The sequence below is a fragment of the Phaethon aethereus genome (genome assembly GCF_964289735.1).
Source record: "Phaethon aethereus genome assembly, chromosome: 11".
In the NCBI taxonomy this organism is placed as follows: Eukaryota; Metazoa; Chordata; class Aves; order Phaethontiformes; family Phaethontidae; genus Phaethon; species Phaethon aethereus.
In genome coordinates, this window is record NC_138587.1 from 20,016,402 (window position 1) to 20,039,146 (window position 22,745).

At 52.9% G+C, this 22,745-nt stretch overlaps 1 protein-coding gene across 1 annotated transcript in view; it reads right to left on the reverse strand.

Moving 5' to 3' along the window:
* Positions 1-22,745, reverse strand: part of RNF123 (ring finger protein 123) — a gene marked incomplete at its 5' end in the record, with an annotated part of 48,598 nt that overhangs the window by 5,409 nt on the left and 20,444 nt on the right. The window contains 9 exons of the mRNA XM_082004849.1: positions 7,982-8,066; positions 9,449-9,524; positions 10,298-10,486; positions 10,685-10,824; positions 18,313-18,397; positions 18,523-18,610; positions 18,870-18,957; positions 19,358-19,432; positions 20,457-20,634. Of these exons, the coding sequence (XP_081860975.1) occupies positions 7,982-8,066; positions 9,449-9,524; positions 10,298-10,486; positions 10,685-10,824; positions 18,313-18,397; positions 18,523-18,610; positions 18,870-18,957; positions 19,358-19,432; positions 20,457-20,634 (1,004 nt within the window). The remainder of the gene's footprint in view (positions 1-7,981; positions 8,067-9,448; positions 9,525-10,297; positions 10,487-10,684; positions 10,825-18,312; positions 18,398-18,522; positions 18,611-18,869; positions 18,958-19,357; positions 19,433-20,456; positions 20,635-22,745) is intronic.

A 22,745-nucleotide genomic window follows, 5' to 3' on the forward strand; every position in this document is an offset into this window, starting at 1 on the left:
ATGAGGGCTTGGATGCACCACGCTCCTTCGTTGCTTCTCCTTGAGGCGGACAAACGCGCTGCTAAAGCACAGCTATTTAGGCAGTAATCTAATAAGCCTATTGATAAATGTGAGTAATCCTCTCCTCTCTTGGGTCGTAATTCTCTAGTTACATTGGAATAAAAATGCCTATTTTTTTAAGCTCACGCTGGGCTGAGTGTCTCCTTGCCCTCGCAGGGCAGCGGCGTGCAGCCACCCTGCCAACCCAGCGGGCACAGCGGTGGGAGGCTGGGGGTCTGAGGGAGCCCCGAATTCCCGCTGGCCCAGCACACAGAGCCAGGTGATTCGCACCGGGCTCGCAGCCTCTGTTCCCGTCGAACGGGGTTAGGGTGGCCTCGACAGCGGGGTTAAATGTGCCGGGACAGAGCTGGTGGCCCGGGGGTGGCGCGAGAGGAGCGCCCAGTGGCTCGTCCCCAGGAGGGCAGGTCTCCAGTGATGCCTGGGAGCTGGGGAGGGCGCAGCGCCAACCAACATAAGGGCTCATCCAGACCTCAACAGGGACGAGCAGGATTTAGACGTGGGGGAGAGGCACCCTGGGGAGACCCGTTTGAGGTTGGACTGGCCCTGTCTTTGGCCGAGTCCCAACACCCTTTGCAGATGGAGCCTCCTCACCTCAGCGGACACCTGTGCTGCTTTCCCCAGCATCCAGCCTTGCATCGCCCTCCGCACCGGGAGCGGCTGTGCCTCCCCATAACGCCTGCCTGACCCCGCAGAGGGATAAGGGTGTCCCCCCACCTGCCAGCCACCACCACCCCCTCCACAGCCAGAGCGGGAGCATGCAGCTGCCTGCAGCACGGGGGATGCCAGGGCCACCCCACAGGCAGGGGCGCAGCTCAGACACAGCCCAAAAACGGGGACCAGGACCCTTCGCAGACCTTCCCCACAACGTGCAGCTCCCCACGGCCGTGTGCCCCAGCCCCAAGAGCTGCTGGCAGCCTTGTGACCAGTGGGAGGGGAAGGTCCCTGGTGGCATCGGGATAGCGCTAGCACCCATCCTTCAACTTTTTTAGCCGGGAAACAAGAATCTTTTTTCCCAGCGCAAAGTCAACTGTACCCAAAGCACTTGCCAGAAACCCCCCATCCATCCAAGGCGGGGAAAGCGTTGGGAGAGCAGCTACCCTGAGACAACCGCAGCCGCCCAGTGCCCCTCCTGACACCGACCTTGTGTGCAGCTTCATGCGATACGTGCCCCGCTGTCGCGCGCCCCGTGGCCTCTGCTCGGCGGCTGGCGAAGGCGACAGGATGCAGAGCGACAGGCCCCGCCGGCCTGTGCCCTCGCTCCCCGCGTGCCCGCTGCTGCCAGCCCTGTCGCCTCGCGTTAGCGCAGCGCTCCTGACGAGCCTGGGACGCCAAGCTGGCTGCGCTGGGGTGCTGCCGGGGGTGGCGAGGTGCTTCGGTGTCGGATGGATGGGTGAGCGGCACCCTGCCCCTCAAGGACGGAGCTGAGGTGATGCCATCCCCCGAGGCTTTGCACCCAGGCAGGGATCCCACAAGAAGGATGGTTTGAATTTGCCGCGGGGAACAGCTGGGAAAGACAAGACACACTGCTGAGAGGGACCAGGGTCCAAACCCGATGAGGGCACTGCCCTGATCGTGGCCTGCGCCTGCCGAGACGGTGCTGAGCCCGTGCCAGAGCACATGCCGCACCTAAGCACCGCATCTTCCTCCTAAAGGAAAGGTGAAGTGCTGCTCCAGCCTTCGGCACCCGGAGTGGGTGTTACCTACCTGCTGCTCTTCTGTCGCCATCCCTGTATGTCTCCTCGCAAACCCTCTCCCCTCCCCGGTGCCAACATCAGCTTCCCAGTCATTAGTGTTCCTGCAAACCTGCATCCTCAGCTAAGGCTAATGACTGAAGCTTGCTCAGGCCAACTGGAGTGTAAGAAAAGCTCCTGAGGGCCTCTCTGGGGACGCACCAGCCCAGGAGAGCTCTCCTAGGCTGGCTGCACTTCTATCTCTGCAGGAAGGCTGAGCCCCACTATGCCAGGGATAGCATATATGAGAGTTGTACCAGTGCTGCTCCCAAGGGCTCCCCACTGTCTTTATCTGGGAAAACCCTGCTGCTGCGTTTCACACCTCTCTGGTGCTCGGAAAGGACCCTGCACCACACTGCTGCTCCAATGAGCATGGCAAGGCAATGAGAACTGTCAAAGCAGTTCATTAAGCAGCCTGAAAGGCAAATCATCTCAGCAAGGAAAAACATTGCCCCAAGCATGTAGCCTCCCTGACAGGCAGGAGTTGGGAAATGCAATGGATGGTCCCTGAGGAGTGCATTGTCCTCTCTCAGCAGCCACCTGCACTGCTGCAGCCCTGGCTTGCTGCCAAACCAGCCTCCGGCTCCTTGACTCCGCAGGGTAAAGCAACGGGTCAGCACGAAGCACGGCGTCCCCGGCACCCCGGGACCCGTGCCTGCGCGTGCGGGGATAAGAACTAGCTCTGCGGACCAGCCTCGAAGCAGCAAAGCCTGGTGCTTGCCAGCACGATGCCTGGTCCTGCCTGCCAGTGTGTGCCCGACAGACCTCAGGGGCCAGGAGATCCCAGCCTTGGCAGTCCCACTGCCCAGGACATAGCGTTTGGAGCTGGCAGCTTGTAAGAACAGTAAGATCAGTAAGGCCAAACTCCTTTTTTAGCCATGAAACCTAGGTCTGAGCTAGTAACTCCACTGTGCTCTGGCTCACACTCACTCCGATACGTTACACACCACAAGACTTGAGTATCGCTCATTTTCTGAGTTTTTAGGGCAAGGAAGCAAGGACTCCTTTAGACGGCGTGGTCTATGAAATGTCTATTCCTGCAATTCCTTCCACCACAGCATGCTCATCAAGACATCTTGAAAGAGCACTAGCATCTAAGTGATCAGTAATTACATGGGACTGCAGAGAACTACCATGTCCAGCGAGGACCAGCCAAGTCCCCAGAGTTCCAGCAGGGTTTGAGCATGCAGGTGGGCAGCCAGGATGAGATTAGGAACCCACAGACAGGGATCTTCTGTGACTTTTCCAGTGGAGGTGACACCAAAACCATCTAGCAACTGAACAGTCTGCTTTGCCTGCCTCCTCCACATGGCCTTGTGCCTACTCACCTTCCTGCTCACCAGTGTGTTACTTCTGCCCAGGGAACCTCTCTGCCTCCTCCCTCCTGCCAGTCCATCCCCCTGCCTCCTCCCTCCTGCCAGTCCATCCCCCTGCAGTCATCTGTACTGTGCGAAGGAGAAGAGTGAGGAGATGCAGCCAGAATCACCCCAACATCAGGTCAGCCCAGTGCCGCTCCTCCCGGCAGGTCCCGCTGCCTCACGCTCAGCATCCCGCTGGCACACTGTGGTTGTTTCTGGCCCAGGATCCCTGTCCTGTGCTCTGCTGGCTGGTGCCACCATGTTCCTGGTGACCACAGTGCTCTTCCCTCCTACCCTCTCCATCTTTTGGGCAGAAGTCCCTGGGAGATGCACCCTGAAGGTTGCTTAGGTCTTTTCTTGTACAGTTGTGCCGCAGACACGTTCGCTGGCTCCTTGCATGTGCCCTAACCCTCCAGACTCACACGGAGGGCATCGGCCATGGGCAGGGCTGGGGAAGGCGCTGCCTGGCCTCGCTCCTCCTGCCTCCGAGGGGCTGATGCCCACAGGGCATGGGGGAAGCCCAAGGAGCCCCGGCATAACACGGCTCATCTCCATTCTGGAATGGCCACTCGCTTTCCACACAGCCTGTTCCAACCTATATGCCCGGTCCTAATTACGACGTGCCCTCGCACGCAGGGCACCAACAGCCTCACGTCGGGCCTCGCCCCTTCCCCTGCCACTCGCTCTCGCCAGGATCCTTACACAAGCTCTGGCCAGCGCTGCTCCATTAGCTCACTCCAAAGGAGGCTTGATAGAAAATCTGCTCAATTATTTAGCAGACAAACGGTGGGATGATACCGGCTGAAGGCAGCCAGGGTCTTTGGCATGGGACCAATGATTCAGCCCAACACCTGGCTCAGCCTGACAGATCCCGCCTCCCCTCTCCTCCCTGCAAAACCCAGGCTCGGTCACTAGGGCCTGGCAAACAGGCAGCGCGCGGGCATCCCTGCCTCCTTGGCCCCTGCCGGGCTCTGAGACTCCCCACAACGAGGGTGCTGCCCAACCGCTGTCAGACCCAAGGGCTGGGAGGGGGCAGCACGTCAGGAGGCCTGAGCAGTCCCAAAACAACACCACAGAGGCCAAAATAGTTTTAAATCAAAGAGCTGTTGCCTGTTGGTGAGACAGCCCAGACCCCAGCACCAGGCTGCCCTGCTCTCACCTGCCGATGAGGTTTTGCTCCCTCCCAGCAAGCCCTTGAGGGACAGCTCTGCTGGGAACACAGCTCCTGTTTGGGAACTAGAAGATCCTCTGCTGAGGGACCTCACTTTGAGCTAGCAGCCTCCCCATCTGTGCCCTGTACTAATGCTCCTAATGCTCCTCTGCCGCTGTTTGCAAAGCTCGTATCCTGCTCAGGATTCCCGCTCTGGTTCAAGCCCTTTGCTCTCTAAGGATGCTCTGGTTGCCAGCACAAGGTTTTCCTTTCCAGCCTCCTGCAAGCATTTGGGAGTTGCGGTAAGTGACCCACAGAGGCTTTACAAAGATCAGTAAGCCCGGACGAGGTGGGCACTGAAGCTTTGGTTGACCACCAACAGCACCAGCTGTCCTGCTGGACCCGATGAGGAAATGCATTTCTTCTCTCTCAAAAGCACAGCCTGCTCCTTCCAGGCACCAAGGGGTACGATGTCTCAACTGTCTCATCACATCCCAGCCTGGGCAACGTTCCCTTTTCTTGTGCTTAATGGCTCTGTTTGATGCCAGGAGTCCGCAGCAAGAGGACTTGATGCCTGGCTGAGCGTCCTGTGCTGTGCAAGGAGCATCCAACTGCATCCTGATAACATGGCTGGATGAGTCGGCAGGGCCCCAGCTCTCCTCACTCCCACCCTTCCCTGCTGGAACATTTTGGCCCCATAAATGGGACCTCATTCCTCCACCCCCCAATGAAGCCGACCTCTCTGTCCTGTCCCAGGGTAAAGCTTGCAGCACCTTCCAACCAAGTGCCTGGCACAGCATTGGCTCGCTGGGTTAGAGGCAACCAGAAAAAACACAGCCAAGGAAGTCACCCAGGGTCCTGTCCCCTGATCCCCCTCATCCTCTGGGGCAGTGCCTCCCCGCCAGGAACCAGTAAGGCTAACAGCTAGTGTCCCAGGTAATTCCCACAGAGAAGTTCCTATGTGCAAATGTGGGTTGGATAATCTCGCTCTGTTCATGATTTCTGGCAATCTGGGAGTTGCCAAATGGGACCTGGAAAAGATTTCTACCTGCTTCCAGCACTGCCCAGGCAGAGTGCTTCCAAGGAAGGAAAAGAGTCCATCTTGTTATCCTGCTCGCTGCACTGAGAGGGAGGGAAAAATGAAAAGTGTCTCCTCTTGAGTTCATATAAAATGGCTCCGCTCTGGACTATGGGATCCTTTAAATCTCTTCAGTCACCTCCTGCAGCAACACGACCCATTGGCAATCATCTCCCATGGGACTGTACAGACCCAAGGAAGGTTTGAATTCTTCTTTTTCATACCACAGGCCATCCTCTTACTCATGCGCTTGGAGACGGATGCTTCGCATTGCCCTGCTCTGGGCCAGCCCTTGTTGACCTGTACCATCTCCCTGGCTTTTGTGTGACTGGGGAGGAGATCCCTACAGGGCTCTGCTCATCCCAGCTGCACCTCCCAGTCCTACACCACCATCACCTTGTGATGATGGTGCCAAGAGCCTTGCACACAGGATCAAACCAGGACTGAACCCTCGAGGAATACAAAGGCAGCAGAAAAGCCTCTGCGTTTCCTCTCCTATCTGCTGTTTTTCTCCACCCTGTCCCTGTTTGCTGTTTTTGAACGTGCCTGCACAGAGCAGAACCATTCCATAAGCAGGGTACAACAACACCTGCACCCCGGTCCTCAATTCAGAGTGCTGCAAAGAGGGTGGGTGGCTCAGTTTTCCCTTCAATGTCAGGTACTCTGCCTGTGGCCACGCTGATCTCTGCCGTCAGGCTGCTTGCGTAGCGGTAGAGGGTCTCCAAGCCACTCAGCCTTGGTTCTCTTGTCTTGATTGACCTCAATGGCTCCCCTGCAATGTTTGCTTGCCTTTTATAGATCAGTGACGTATCAAACCTCAGACGGATTGCAGGGCTTTGCAAAATCACGTAGAAGCATTTTGTTTTATAGACATTTTTCCCTACACTACCTCCCGTTTCACCTTGTGCTTCTCCTGCTCAGCTAGATCCACCATAAGGACATGATGCTTTGCCTACATCATTCCCCCATTTCATATATATTCCTGCTTTCCAGTGCCCAAGGAGGTGACTACAAAGCCCTTGATGATCAGTTAGAGACTTGCCACTTCCCAACTGCACACCACACAACACGGCACCGCTGGTTTGCGACTGCGCAGCTTGCTGCCGCCCAAGGCATGGAGGATGCTGTTGGCAGAGAGGGGACAGTGGCCCCTTTCACCCCAGCTGCCCAGTTTCTCCTAATCCAAAGCGTAACTGGCTTTTACGGTAAAGGAGACACAGTCTGGAAAATTTTTATCTACCCAGGACTCCCTGCAGGCTGGGAGGGATGTGTTTCATCACACTACCATCTTCCCAGCACTCTTCCGAGGGCCAGACAAAGAGCTTTATCCCTTCCCCTCTTTGACTCTGCAAGTGACCTAGTCTGGGTCAGATGTTCAAGGCACAGGGAGCCAGGGAAGGACTTCTCATCCTGCCTGGTATGCAGGGAACTGCTTTATCACCACCATCTCCTTCCCCTCAGGAAGAAGTGTCTAGTTGTGGCACCAAATTCATGATGTTTGCCCTTTCCAGGGAGCAGGATTCCGGGGGTGAGCAAAATCCACCCCTGTTCACAACCCAGAAAGACCACTGATCAATCACCTTGTGCTAAGCTCTTGGCACTGTCACACTTGGGGCTGTGAGACTGGTGCAGCAGCCAGGGGAGGCAGGATATAATTAGATATATTTGTGTACATCTTTGAGTCCTTGAAAGAAGCTGAAAGACTGGCTGCAGGGCTGAGCCGCTTGGCCAGATGGGGCTCCGCTCTCTGCAAAGCCAGAGACTATCATGTTCTCCAAATGCAAGAACAAGCAGGATTTTCAGTGCAGACAGAGAAGTCCCATCTCCTGCAGCACCCTACAGTGCATGGTGGCCAGGCAAGGCACCTGCGAATGACATTGGGAGGGCACAAAGGCAGGGCTGCAGAGGGTATCAGTGTGAGCCTCTTTCCAGGACTCCGTACAAGCAGGCACAGACTCGCATAAACCACCAGGTCAGCAGTGGCTTCATCCAGCCGCATCATGCCCCTGGTGCTGTCTCTCTGAATAGCTGTTACCATAAAGACAAGAAAATTTGCTTCATCCAAAAAAACAGCATCACCTAAGTGCCTGGACAGGATTTATCTCATCCTTGTGCCACAGGTCTGGGCAGCCAGAGTGCTCTGCACACATCTTGATGCCTTCCTGAGATGGGTCCAGAGCGAAGGAGATTTAATGAACTCCCTTGCATCCATTGCTGGATGCTGCAGCACTCTGCCTGCATTACCACATCAGCACAGATCTTTCACGTGTGGTGCTCACAACCTGTCACTGTCACGCCGAGTGCCAGACCCCATCCCGGGGAGCAAGGTGCACATCTGCTGTCAGTACAGCACTTCATAGCTACCTCTCATGCGCACAAGGGCTTTCCTGCACTACAGGAAGGAGTTTTGCTCCCAGCAGTAGCACTGGGATGCAGTTGCTCCCTGGGGCATGCAGCTCCTTGGCCTCTGCCTGCTCTATGCCTCACTTTGGTCCCCGTGCACCCACATCGCTCCTGCAACACCTCCCATGGCACTGACTACTGCAGCGCTCAAAGCAATGCCACATGCAGTGACTCTGTACTTCGGAAGTCAAAAGCCACTCACCCCTGAACATCAGTGTCCACAAGCAGACGCACCAGTATCCCCGTCACGGCCACAAGGATTGGGTAATGGTCCACGCTCTCCAGCCCTACGGAAGCAAAAAAGAAAGACAGAGCTGCTGCCACCGCATGACAGTCAGAGCAGGGCTGCCACCACTACTTCCAGACTTGGTGGTGGAGCAGTCCGGTGGCAGGCACGGTGACTTGGGCTCTCTGGTGGTGCCATGGGTTTCATCAAGGACAGAGGAGTCTTCCCCACTAATGCAAACCCCAGACTCAGGCACTGCTCTCACTGTGAAGCACCTCTGCCTCTTCCACACCTCAAGAGGAGAAGGTGATCTTTCCCCTCCTAAGCAGGCAGGAAAATCCAGCTGCTGTACAGGAAATATAGGATGCCCATAACACAGCACTTGGAGCCAGTCTCTGCTAACAGGCACAACTCAGCTGCCCACAGTCACCTCCATGAGGAATAGGGCCGATGTTGGAGAGAATGGCTTCCCCCAGCAATTCAGTACACCCTTTACTCAGTGCTGAGCACAGCAACCAAGTCTGCTACCTGAACCGCAATCTGCCCAGGGCTTTGAGCCTTTCAAACAGCTCCCACCTAACCTGCGTCACACCAGTATCTAGCAAGGCACCTCCCTGCTTAAGCACCTGATGGCTGCCACTTCCACCACGGACAGCCAGACCCATGCATCAGCTGCCTTGTGAGGACAGAGATCCTGGAGGGAACCAGAGCTGCTGGGCAGACAGAGGCTAAGGGCCTAGGAAGAGCATCAAAGCTCATCTCTGCCTGGAATATTTACATGTCTTCCAAAGACAGCACTTCTGTGGCTTCCCAGGCAGGGATGTGGCAGGCCTGAGGTCTGATCTCATACACATCTGCGCTGACCTTCAGTACTGGCCATCCCGTGCTTCCCAAGGGCATGCCTCCAGCATGTTTTCAATGGAGGGGGACAGAGTTAATGCATGGAGAGTTAATGCTGAAGCGGGCCCAGAGGAGGCCACAAAAATGCTCAGAGGGATGGAAAACCTCTCCTGTGAGGACAGGCTGAGAGAGTTGGGGTTGTTCAGCCTGGAGAAGAGAAGGCTCTGAGGAGACCTTATTGCAGCCTGCCGGTACCAAAAGGGGGCTGGTAAGAAAGATGGGGACAGACTTTTTAGCAGGGCCAGTACTGATAGGACAAGGGGTAATGGTTTTAAACCAAAAGAGGGCAGTTTTAAACTAGATCTAAGGAAGACATTTTTGACAACGAGGTTGGTGAAGCACTGGCTCAGGTTGCCCAGAGAGGTGGTAGATGGCCCATCTCTGGAAACATTCCAGGTCAGGTTGGACGGGGCTCTGAGCAACCTGCTCTTCAACTATGAAGACGTCCCTGCTCACTGCAGGGGGGCTGGACTAGATGGCCTTGAAAGGTCTCTTCCAACACAAACAGCACGCCGATTCTATTCTACAATTCTATGGACTCACCTGGCAGACGGAGGTTGACCACTCTGTCAAACAAGTTCCTTTCAGCTGTCACACGGTTCAGCACCTGGTTCAAGAGCTGTGTAGGGAAAAGCAGAGAGAGTTTGTATTTTCTAGATGGGCCTTCCTGTGAGCAGCATCCAAAGCGCATGCTTTGGGGCAGCATGTCCTTATAGCTCAGGCTCATTGCCTGGGAGATGGTGGATGCACAGAGGGAGGGTCGCAGCACAGTCCTAGCTTGGCCCTGGCGCACAGGGAGGTGGCACCACACCACAGTGGTTGTACCAGACCCAAACCTCCCAGGAAAGAGTCAGTCTGAGGTCAAGAAACTAATTTACTGGAATGGGGCTATCCTGGTCACCCTGGCAGGGAAGTGGAGACATTTGGTATCATAGTCTAGGACTGAGGGACAAAGGACCGAGATGCCTGTCCAAACACTGGGGCATGTTTCCTGTGAAGACAGCTATACTCTTTACAGCTCTGGCTAAGATGTATCAGACCTCCTCGCCGGATTTCACAGCACTGCTTGTCACAGGAGCATTCAGCATTTACTGGGTAGAAGAAACTGGCCATAGCCCCTCTGAAGGAAGAATTAAGGGGCTGTCATCCTCCCTCCTGGTAGAGGCAGAAATCAGCTGTGGCCAGAATAGTTGCAAAGGAGGGGAGCAGTTGACATACAGCGATTTTAGGGAGCACAACTTGTTCTGCAGCAGCTGGGTTTGCCATAGCAGCTTTAAGTACTACAGCACTTGCAGCAGAAGCCCCCGCTTCATAGCACATCTGGAGAGAGGGCAGAGGGTCCTCCATGCCCCTTTGGAAGACGCTTCTTCACACCCTGCTGAAGGATGATACCTGGGCAAGCCTCCGAAGCAGCAGCTCTGACGATGGGCGATTCCAGTCGAGAAAGATCTCCGGCGCCAGCGTGACAGTCATTTCCAGCACCCTGAGCAAGCTCACCGACAGGTCAAAGCAGGTGGCACACACCTTCAGCTGGCGGCTGTCCACAAAGTTCCTCTCCAAGCGTTCTGCTGCCTGCTGGATCTGCCAAGCAACAGAGACAGCTCAACAAGGTACCCCTTCCCAAAAGGAGGGCCGTGACCCCCAGCCCAGCTCAGCTCCCACGCATGCCAAGGAATCACTGCACTCCCAACCCCAACAGTCATGTCTTGAACCTTGTTGTGTGCAGGACATGGGAACGTGTCAAGTGCTGGACCCCGCAGCCCCGGGAGGCGCACTCACCTCCTGAATCATGCCAATGAACTCGGAGAAAGCCCAGTTCAGCTGGTTAAGGACGCTGTTGAGGAAGCTGGGGGCCAGGTCGCGGTCACTGCGGAGCAGGTCTGCCATGTGCCGCTGCAGCAAGGTGGAGGGACACGGCTCTGAAACCAGACAGCGACAGCTTCAGTGGCCTGGTCGTGGAGCAGCCATGGGTGGGGGGCAAGGACTATGTTGTAAGCAGATATCTTGCCTGTGGTGCCTCCAACCCCTTTTTTGAAATGCCAGCCTGAATTAAGCTGGGAAGAGCCCTGTGTGCTCGCTGCTGCCCACATGCACGGGAGCGCTGCCCTGCAGCTCAGCATCCCTCCCGCTCGGCTCTGCAGAGGCCCGCAGTCAGCTCAGCATTAATCGCTCCCGATAGCAGCGTGGCAGCAGCTGCCAGGAGCCAGCACAGCCACCCCTGGCCTCACGTGGCTCTGCCTGCCTGCCCACGTCCAAGGGGGAATGTACCTGCAAATCCCACTCCCGAGAAGCTTCTGCGTGGAGCTGGGCCTGGGCTCTGCCCTCGGCAGGCTCAGGCAGGCAGGGCTGCCCACGCTGCCTGGCCAGGTTGAGCCCCGACACAGACACACCGCCACGGTACGTGGCATCTCACCTCTGGGCTTTTTCGCTATCAAGGTGGAGTCATACCCAGCAGCAGGGAAACACAAAGTCAGGGCTGCATGGGGCACCGATCCCCATGGGGCACCGGTCCCCATGGACAGGCAGGGAAAGGAGGGGGGACAAAAATAGGACGGATGCTTCTAACTGGGAAGGGTACCAGAGTTCAAACCACAGACTAAAACTCAGGGCTTGGAGAAAGAAATTTGAACAGATTTACCAAGTATAAGAAGAAAAAAAATCATCCAACTACTTTTCACTCTGCTAGAAGCTGTTTAGTAAGTAGGCGCAGGTAGAAACTCTGGCAGCACCGGCACTGTGGTGCCCAGAGGAACAAGGCGTGCTGTGACTGCAGAAGGTCTTTGGGGTGGCAGCCTGCTCGGAAGGCCAGCATGGGCAAAGGAAGCACAGGGTGACCTCCATCACATCCCAAGGGATTGAGAAGCAGGGCATTAACTACAGGCACATTGCTAGCTGGGATTAGCAAAGCCAGGGAGGGATGGCAGGATACCGTCAGCTCAAATGGGAATGGGATAAATTATTCTGTAAATACCCACTAGCAAGTGCAATGAGCTTCTGTTGTTATGGAGGACACGCTCTGATGTCTCACAGTGCATAATCACTCCGGGCAGGCCAGCATCCTAGCTTTGATCCTGCCTAAAAGCACATCTTTGGGAGGGATTTCATCACAACAATTGTCTTTGATGTCCTACTCCCACCCGCAAGTACTTTCCCAGCCCTTAGCTACACATGGCTTGGGGACTGCCCAAGCCAGACGTCCTTTTTATGTATTTAGTGATCCTCAGTGCACTTCTTGCCCAGCATTCCCCTGAAACTGTGTAAGCCTTCAGCATTGAACATGTCCTGAAGCAACATTTCGCAGCTCAGTTGTGTGCAGCGGGAAGAAGGTAGATGTCTGCTTGGCTCTTACTCGCTTTATTTGGTGATATTTATTTTTTGTAGCCCCCTCCTTCTGGTGGGAGAGACAGACACATGCTGCTCTCCAGTCAATTCCTCCAGCTAGCCATGATTTCAGACCTTTACGATAGTGTTTTGAATGGGAACACCTCCAGCCTGTGCAGTTTCCCATACAGAAACGGTCACATCTTTGTCCCCTCCACCATCCTGTCCTGAGCCTTGCTGGTTCTCCCAGATCTTCTTTGGAAAAGTGGAATCAGAAGCACACACAGCATCCAAACCACAAGTGCGTGGCAGATGTGCACAAAGGCATAATGTGGTTTGGTTTTGTTCCGTTTTCCTTTCCTCATAATTGCTGTTGTGTAACTTGTTCCTTTGACTGGGCATCAAGCTGCTATTTTCCAAAAGATTGCAATAGGATGACATTTCAAGGATAACCCTTTTGTAAGAATTACAGTTCAAGATCCTCTGGAACTTGCTGGTCGCAAGGCGCAAATGGAGAAGCCCAGGAGTCAACACGGGAGCCCACCTTGGTGTCTTCTCTGTCAGTCACAGACGATAGGGCACAGGACACCTTCACCAAATTTGCAGATGACACTAAAGAAGGGGATTTGTCCAATGTACTAGAGGCACCCTGAGAAACTTGAGGACAAAAAACCTGATCATATTCATAAGACGGAGAAAATTCTGCATCTGGGGAAGAATGACCCCCAGTATTAGTCCTGGCTGGGAAACAGCAGTCTGGGCACCATCCCATAAAGGTGTTGTGTAGGGTATCAGCTTGAACAGGGCACAGGGGAGGGCTTTTGCTACAACTAAGAGATGGGTGATGGCAGGAGGATGTGCTCAGCAGATCGAAGGAAGGTGCCACCCCTCTGCTTGGCCCTGGGGAGCTCACACCTGAAATACTGTGGCTTTTTTCTCAGAAGGATGCATAGACAGGTCCCAGGGAGCCCACCCTGCAATCTTGTCTCTAAGGGTTATGCTCAGCTCACAGCCCTCTGATTTTTAATCACATTTTCCCTTCATGTTCACCACTCTACCTCTGGCGATGCTAAATTCCATGTACATTCTCTCCCAGTCATTCAGAACTGGAAGGTCCTTTCGTAGGGTTAATTTTTTGTGTCTTCTTTTCCCCAGCCTTCCCTCAACAGGTGAAAAGTGCTTTTTATTAAAAGTGCGGACTTATTAGCCCCCTGCCAGCCTTCGAGCACCGAAGCAGTTCTAGGTGAGGATCACCACTCCTTGGGGATGAGCTCTGCGGGTTGTCCTGCTGGTCTGTCGCCAAAGCCTCTTTTACCAACATTTCAAGTCGGGACAGATCCCAACATGAATCACTCAGCCAAAGTCTCTCTCATTTGAAGGCAGCTTTGGCTTTTTGAAAGACGCTCTTATGCTTGTAATAACTTGCTTTATTCTGATTTTTAGCCAATGACTATTTCCTCATGGTCTTTTTCCAATAAGTGGTGTGAATTTGCTCCAAATCTCCAACTCTAGGTTCTTAATGCTTTCCTTGCTGCTGGCAAAGACTGTGCCAGTCTATAAAAGCATTAAAAAGTGATGCCTCTTGTCAAACTTCTTCACAGATATGTAGTTTTTTCAAGGTTTTAAGCTAACACCAGGAAACAGTGGACTTCCTTGGCTTTTGTTGCTCCCAAGAAGATTCTGAATCTAAAGATGCTACGATCACTGCTACTCTTTGAAAGCAACGTAAGGACCCAGCCCTGGAATACAGCAAGAGCCGCTTTGTCCCTTGCATGAGTTCCCAGATGAGGTTCTCCATGGGGCAATCATTAGTGGTACCCAGAAACCTAGCCCTGGTGCTGTGTTCATCTTCATTTTCAAGAAGTTCACCTTTGCTGAGGCATTTCCACCCACCTCCCTCACATCTTGGTTATCGCTGTCCTCCTGGGTAATGACACAGCCCTTATGTGTGCCATTGCAGACAGGGACGTCATTTCATAGGGAGGCTGTGGATACTCACTGATGTGGTTAATTTCTTGATCCTGGCAACCATATGTCATTAGTGTTTCTAAAACTTGTAACTCCCTAATACAAAAGCCACGCAGTCTTGGCTTAGCCTTCATTATGACAGATAAAGATCAGTCATTTGAACAGAAATCGGTGGTTTTCCAAGGCCAGAAATTATGACCTCAATACATTTAATGTGGGCAACAGACCATGGCCCCAAGCGGTTATAGATATATCTGATGCTTCCACAACAGAAACTTCCCTGCAAAAATATAAGCAAAATAGAGAAAAAAACCCACAAAAATCTAGGTGGGGGGGCGAAAAATGAATAAAAACAGAGAGTTCTTTAAGAAGATTATTAGGCAGCCCCAGTGTTATAGAGAGCAAGCTTCACTGAGACCAGGATGACAGTCCAAACTGCAGTTGGGCTCGATGCTCTTAAGGGTCTTTTCCAACCTAAATGATTCTATGAGTCTATGAACAACATAAGTTAAAATATAAAAGGCAAAGCGAACATAATCAAACATAGCTAGTGGTGGATGAAAAAAAAAAGGAAAAAGGGGTAACAGAAGGAGAAGACATGAAAGAAACATCGATGACTAACCTGGCTACATACAAAGTTTCTTCAACTATAGGAAAACATTCTAACAGCATTATTAAAAAAAGTAGTAATGGGAGAAAGTCTAACAGTAGCAGAGGCCCATTAATAGATGGAGTTAAAAATTAATAAAGCAGACAAAGTGGAAGCCTTCAATAAGTGCTCCTACTAGATAATTGTAAAGAAGCAGGGTCACGTACTTTCATCACAGGAAGATAATTATGTACTTTATAGTTTGCTAATGATCCAGGGAGATTTATAACAGGGCTATTTGTGAGACTTCTTGGTCAGCAGCCCAAGGCGGGGCTCTGGATGCTGTAGCTTTTACAGTAGAGCTGGGAACACAGAGGAGGAGAGCCCAAAATGGACTAGATTCAGAAGCAAAGTAGTTCCACCCAATCGTAATCCCAGTTTTCAAAAGGATCCAGATATAAATGCGAAACAGCTGCTTCTCAATGGCTGTGGCTCTCAGACTAATGGAACAGCAGTGAAAAAGGTAAGCTGGGGATGCAGTGACCCATGTCACTAGTAAACTACATCCGTTCAAAAATGTATTTAGAAAGGACCGAAGGGAACGTTGCAGGGTGAGGCAAAAGGAAAGCAAGTGGCATTCAGGCAATGGGATATCAATAGGGTCAAGTGCAAGGTATCAGGACGCCCCAGTGTGTGCCTGGGACTCATGCATGCCTCCAAAGCAAAGCACTGGCAAACAGGCTAATGCAAGTTTTGGCTCCATGACCAGCAAATGAGGGAGGCATTCTAGCTAGCATGACACTGGCACCTCTGGGGCTGCTAGAAACATGGGAAGGGTGAACACAGGGACTCACAGAAAAACAAAACCCCTTCCTGAATAAGATACAGAGGCTGCACTTTCTTTTCACCATTAAAAAGGACCAAGAAGTGAGTTTACCCTGGTACACAAGCACTTTTGAAGAATAAAATGTTGTAATGCACAGAGATTAACCCAGCAGAGAAAGGCAGAGCAGCAGCAGAAGACATAAGATGACGTTAGGTATACTCCCATCAGCAAAATGTCATGGCTTTATTTCTGAGGGCAAGGAACCACCTCAGAAGGGCTTGGACAGTTCAATAGCCACCAGCTGATGCTTTTGGTGTTGTCAGATCGAGACAGGATTTCCTTGTGAAAGACCTCTTAGGCAATTTGCTGGACTCGGGAAGGGGACGTGGGCGAATTCTCTGGCCCACACCGCACAATAGCTCAGCTAGATGATCTCATAGTTGCATCCACCTACCATCCACTGCTTGATAGATGCGTGGGCAGAAGGCCTGGGGCAGAGGAGCCCTGTGCTGCAACCTGAAGCCACCCTGCAGCTTGGTAAAAGCAAGGCAGGCTGGGCCTGGCACAAGGCCACCGCTGCTGCTCACCATGTGCGTGCCGTAACAACACCCAGCTTCGCCTACGAGCTGTGATGAAAGCAAAACGAGTTTGTACAGTATCCACCGACCAGAACTGCCCTCGCCTCTGAAAAAAGCCCCTGTCTGCTCTCAGGAGCCAAACTGGAGGCAGAACCCTGCCTGCGTGAGAGCTGTTTGGTGCCAGCGGGGCTAAGGAACAACTCAGGGAGCAGGCAGGAACACACATAGCCTTTCTGAGCTTCTCCCCCTCCTTGGGCTAACCCAAGCAGCCATCTCGTTGCTCACCATCAGTGAGCACAGGCAAATCACAGCACAGGAGACCAGGTGGTCAGCGCTCTGCGTGCTTCGTGGATATTGTGAGGCAGCACCAGCATACCTTCGCCACCTGTGCAGAGTCCTCCAAGGAAGCATCCTCAAAGGAGGACAAGGCTGGAGCACCAGAGAAGAGGCATTTGCCCAAGCTCCCTTCAGACTGGCCTGCAGAAGCAGACCCAGGCAAACAGGGATTTCCTTTAGCTCATCAGTTTGTCCCATTGACCCTGCCAACGCTCAAATTGCAACAAGGTGAAGACCGATGGGTGGGAAGGCAGGGGGGTCATCTCCTCCTCCTTCCCCAGGCAGCATCTCAAGGACACCTCTGAGTCCCATGTCCCTCTTCAATTAAATCAGCATTCATTATTGATTTGGTTGCGCCTTAAAATAGCAATCCCAGGAGCAAGTCCCCAGTAACCAGCCCAGCCCACTCCGGGTTCAGACTGTGTGGAGCCACCCAGAGATGGATGGAGAGAGGCCTCGAAAGCTGAGGAACTCTGCTTCTGCCCCAGAGCTCCCCGGGATGGGGGGAGCTCGGTCACCACCCCACAGGACTAGTGGCAGGCACTTGAGGGTTTGCTTGTGTGGTAGGAGGGTGAGGGGACAGTCATGAGGCCCCTCCTGCATACGTACCAGGGCTTCCCTATTGTCCTCCAAGGATGAGAGGGGCTGTGGCAGGGCTCTGGCCCCAGAGGTAACCCTGATAAAGCAGGTGGAAGAGCGGGTCCGTGATGCAGCCTCTGAGACTGCCATGTGGGCACCAGTCCCCCTGGCATCTCCCAGGGAGATAACTGCGAAAAGCGATCATTGTGTGAAGCCCTCTGCCCCGCAAAGAAGGGTCTCTCTAGACAGAAGAGGGGAAGGAGGGAGCTTTCTAAAGCTACTTCACCAGACAAGAGAGGGTCACACAACAAACTTACTCTGGAAACTAGCAACAGAGAGATCCCCTGGGCACCCACGGGCAGGAGAGAGAAAGAGAACAAGAGTGCTGTTAAAACAGAGACAGGCAGCTCTCCCCACCGGACAGGGATTAGCGCGCACCTCCACATGCCGTCTGCCCATGTCAGGCTGCAGCACCCTCTGTCCCCCATCCTTGGACAGTTCTCCACAGGCAACGTCTGGCACAAAGCCTTTTCCACAGCAGAGGCGGGTCAGGAATGTATCCAGACAGGCCCAGACCCTGCAAAGGTGAAGCTGGGGACATGTCCTTCAGCTCAGGAAAAGTACCTTCTCTTCCCCACGTCCTTCTCAGCTGCAACAGAGCCGAGGAACCCCTCAGTTTGGCAACAGTGCTGAGAACCAAACTGCCACACCAAAGGCAAGACAGGCTCTGCCAGGCTCTGAGATGCCTGATTAAAAGACTCCCCGCTTGCAAACTTGTCCAGTGCCCTGCCTCCTCAAGTACCTGCTCCCTCTCACAGAGTAACTACTGCTTGGCATACTCGCCAACTCTTCCCCACAGCAGCTGCTCACTGTGGACATCAGAGAGCCTTCTCCCAGGCTTACATTTTGGCGTAAAGCTCCGGTGAGGGTCTCTCACCTCTCCTTTAAAGGGCTGAACCCCTCCTCATGACGGATCTAATCCACCATCCAGCATGCAAAAGAGTGACCAGCCAGTGCAGAGACTGCGGGTGTCCAGGAAAGGAAATGCCAGCTGCAAAGATCAGCCCTGGATATTTGCCCAGGATCCCCCTACTTCAGCAGCCATCTCACCAGCTGGCCTGGCCCATGGCAGAGATGGCTGCTAGGGAAGAGGCCAGTCCTCCCTCACCACACCTCATAATCCTGAGTGCCAATCCCCTGCCCCACTCACTCTGCAGGCTGGGGAGGCTGGCATCCTCAGGCTTGGTTTTCAGCAGGTGTGGGAGCCGTGTGTATCTGTACCCAAAGCCACAGCCCTGGTAAAAGAGATAAGGAAGGATCTCAGAGGTTGGAAAACAGTTGGATTTTGCTGCTGTGAAAGTGAAATGCCGTGTCCAACCAGCCCCAGACGTTGAGAGGGGCAGGGACACAGGACACTCACCCGCCACAGCCTGACAAGGATCCAGTTGGTTTGTGCCCAGGGCCGCTGCTCATAGGGAGCCAGGAGGTTCTTCATCATGGAGATCCGTCTGCCAGATGAAAGGCATAAGTCAGACACAAGGGTTTGGGGACAGGGGATTAAATAGGAACCAGGTAGAACCCATGGAGCTAGGACAGAGCAAAGTCACTGGTATAATGGTGACAGGAGGCTCCCCAAACCAACTCCAGCACCCTGCTGCAGCTCCTGGACCCTTGGTGGTGCTTGGCAGCCCACTGGCTCCCCCACCTAACCTTGCCACCACCCCAGCTCTGCCACAGCTCCCCAGGAACAGGCAGGGCAGTACTTACTGCTCTTCTGGGATCCTCTCTACAGCACGCAGCGAGTGGGGGTAGCAGACGTAGCTGGCCAACGCCTGCATCAGGGAGTCCCGGATGTCTGTGGAGGAATGAGAAGGGGCTAGCCCAGGCACCCAAGGACATGCAACGTGCCAGGGAGCACCTGAGCACCAGAGGCAAGGAGGGACCAACCCACAATTACAGATGGTCACTGTCCCAGCTGAGGGGGAGAGCATGCCTGTGCTCAAGCAAAGAAGTAAGCCCAGAATTGACATGCAAGTAGTTGGGATATACTCTCAAAAGAGTACCCTAGGTCATGTATCTTACCCTGGAATAAGCAGGACACACTGGACAAGTGCAGTGCCCACCCTCTCTTTGTATGTGGAGGCATAAAGCACTTAACAGATTCAGCAGACTCACAGAAATCTGGTGAGCCACCAGCAGTGGGACTGGCCAGATCTGCAATATTATCACCCCAAAGCAGAGGAGTGCAACTTTACCCGTGCCCACAATCCTTGAGTCAGCAAAATGCTTGGCCAGGATAGCAGCGAGGCGCATCAGGGTCTCTTCATAGCCTGCAAAGAGACGGAGGGAGCAGGGGTCACACCAATGGCCTGATGGGCAGCCCTGTGGTTCCAGCATTCCCATGGACATGGCACAGGCCATGGGATTCATTTCTGCTACAGCTAACTTTGCAGTTTTGTCTAGCCGTCAAAACAGACAGCTGGGAAAGCACATTTGCCTCCAACAGAGCCTCTCACCTCAGTCTGCAGAGTCTAAAGCAGTTATGCGGAGAAAGATAAAACCACGCAACTGAGTCGGACAGCAAGGGGAAGATGCCTAGTGCAGAAGAAGCTGAGCAACACAAGTAACACCCCAGATCTACACAGAAAAGCCATGTCCAGCCTGCAGGCCCTGAAGAAATCTGCTACCACTTAATTCTGCTGGTCCCTGAACAGCAGGCACAGCCCCCACTTAATGGATATGAACACTTTAGCTACGTCTTGTTGGTGGGAACAGAAGCTCTTCTTACCTTCGCAGGCTCTGGAAAGCACAGAACAATTTGCTAAGAGCTCGCTGCGATCACTTAGTTAGGAAAAGCACAGAACGTGCACAGAGGGAATCCACCTAAACACAGATCCTTGGCATCAAGTGGGTGGTCATCTCCATAGGAACATATCCAAATCCCAGGGGAATTCGAAAGCAGCCCCAATTCCTGCACCCACAGCACGTTTTCCCCCACTCAGAGACCAGGAGGCAGTGGCACGCATTACCAAGGCACTCACATTTTCCAACATCCCAGACCATTCCCGGTGCCTCCTTGGAAACAAAATCCACAGCTGCCAGTGATTTTTCACTATAGCCAACGCTGCAACAGCTTCGGGCAAGGCATGGGCTCCCTGCCTAAGGTCAGCAACACCCACGGCTCACCAGTGGGTACCTACCCCACAGCACACAGACAATATACTAGTGCACCACGTCACAACCAGGAAAGGATACAGAAGGGATGGTGCCCAACTACCACTACTTCACCATAAGGATGTGGCTTGCTTCAGATTTTATCAGGCCAGAATTAGCAAAGCCTCCCCATCCCCTTACCTGGAAGCTCCTCCATACTGTTTACAGGGCTGAAGTAGTTCTTGAGTGCACTGTAGCTGTTCATAGCCACGCTGAGGTAGAACTCTGGCATAAAAGCGAAAAGTGAGCCTGTCCTGTCTCCATGCTCGATGGTGCGGATGCACACTCGCAGCAGCCAATATATGTCTTGCATCTTCTCCTGGCCAGAGAGAACACAACAATCCCCATTCAGTTTTGTCCAGCTTCTCTTTGGACAGACATAACAGTCAGCACCATGTTTAGACCTCAGAAACATCTCCATGTCCGAGATGTTCCTCAGACCACTGCTCTAAGTTTGTTAACCAAATCTGTGCCATTCAGTCTTTTCATAGAGCCACAGAAGTATCACGTGGAAGGAACAATCAGAGATCTCTACACCAACCTCAAGCTCAGAGCATGACCATCACCAACATGACATCAGATCAACTTGTGGCTTTGTCTCACTGAGCCTTGAAACCTTCTGAGAACTACCCCTTGGTAGGGCATATCTGACCATGCAGGCCTGATCACAAAAAAGACACGCTAGTTTTTATTCCGAGTACACTGGCTGGAGGAAGGCAGGCACTAGCAAGCCCAGCATACATCTGCTGGAAAGAAACTGGTCCTTCATAGGAATTAAATGAGCATAAGCTGAAAGCTCATACCAGCTCAGATCTTTGCAAATAGGCAGCCACAGCCTTTTGGATTCCATGCCAGACATTCAACCAGATTTACTATCCTGAGGAACATCGTCCTCTTGCTTCTCTAAGCAAAACTCAGGGAGTCCTAAATTAGAACCAGGAAATTAAAGGGCGTCTACACAACTTTAAGCTATAAAAATCAGCACTGACAAAGCCATAAAAAGAGGAAGTATTATTTCATATCCTACGATGCTAAGAAATGTCAAAAGCAATAGCAATTTTCATTAAAAAAAGATGGAGGAGGATTACACTTCCAATTAAAAAGAAATAAAATCACATGTGCAGATAAGTGATTCCATTTGCCTAGTGGCTTTTCTAAAGTGTGTCGCTACCATCTTTGGGAAATTTACACGAGTTTGTTCTGTAAATTAGATTGAACTACCGTAAATCAACTGAATTAACTAAAAGACACCTTTATCTCAACACTGACACCTATCTCAGCTCAGCTGTTGCTTTCAGGTTAAGAAGCAATTGCGCAGACAACATTAAGGTAAAGAATGCTGCATTTGGTTTTACTAAGACTCGATAACCTCAAAATGTCATCTCAGGTATTGCCAAGCTAGAAGAAAGCCTATGCCAAGAGGATACAGAGATGTGATTACGTACAATGTGATGGATAAATACAACGTTGTAATAAAATAAGCTGAAATGGTCTTCCCACAGGGATGTTTTGAAGGCGGGATTATCTACTTTAAAACTAAGAGTGTTTTTAAGCTGTAGTGCTCCCTTTCGTCTAACCTTGAATCTCTCAGCTCAGAATGAACTAGTGACTAACTCCCCTGAGGAAGGAGCAGCCTCTCCCATGCTCTGACACCTCAGCACAGAGCAGGAGTCCACCTCTAGACAGGACCAGTCTCAGTCTCTTTCCCCGCCATCAGCATCAGCAGTGCCTGTAGCACTCATGCAGATGTGTCCCTCCATTGCACACAAGTCCCAGGGATGCAGGAACCCACTGGGTGGGTGTCTCTATTGGGAAACAGCAGGGACCTGTGATGGCTGTGAGACGGAGCCCTGAAGGTACAGGCAGTACGGACAAGCTACTCCGTGCAGCCACATTCCTCTCCAGCGCAGGCTCGCTGGGTTCCTGGGGCACATTTCACAGCCCGAGCCAGCTAGTGACCTGCTCTCCCTGCCAGCCAAGCAGACCAAGGCAGGAGCACAAGGCTGTAACCTTCACTCCCAGATGCTGCTGATTCATCCAGAAAGGTGACACCACAATCCTGATGGGAGGCGGGCACCTGCGTTTAATGTGACAATAGATCATCTAGAGACACGAATAGTGTTTCTGCACGGGCCGTTGCAGTGATCCCTGCAAATGCACACTGCTAATGCCCCCCAGCCTTTCAAGAGCTGCCTGGGAGGAAATGTTTATTTTCTGGCAAGCATGGGCTATGCTAATGCAGCTGGAGAGCTTCTGCAGCGCAGCACTGTGCCTTGCAATCCTGCTCTGGGAGTGAAGGAGGGGACGAGCAAAGAGTGCATGAGTCAGAATCTGCCACTGCAGCTCTGCCAGATGCATTCATAGGAACTACCACTCTTCCCCTCCCTGTTTCCATCCTGGGACATGTGCAAAGACCCTGCTGCCTCTGCA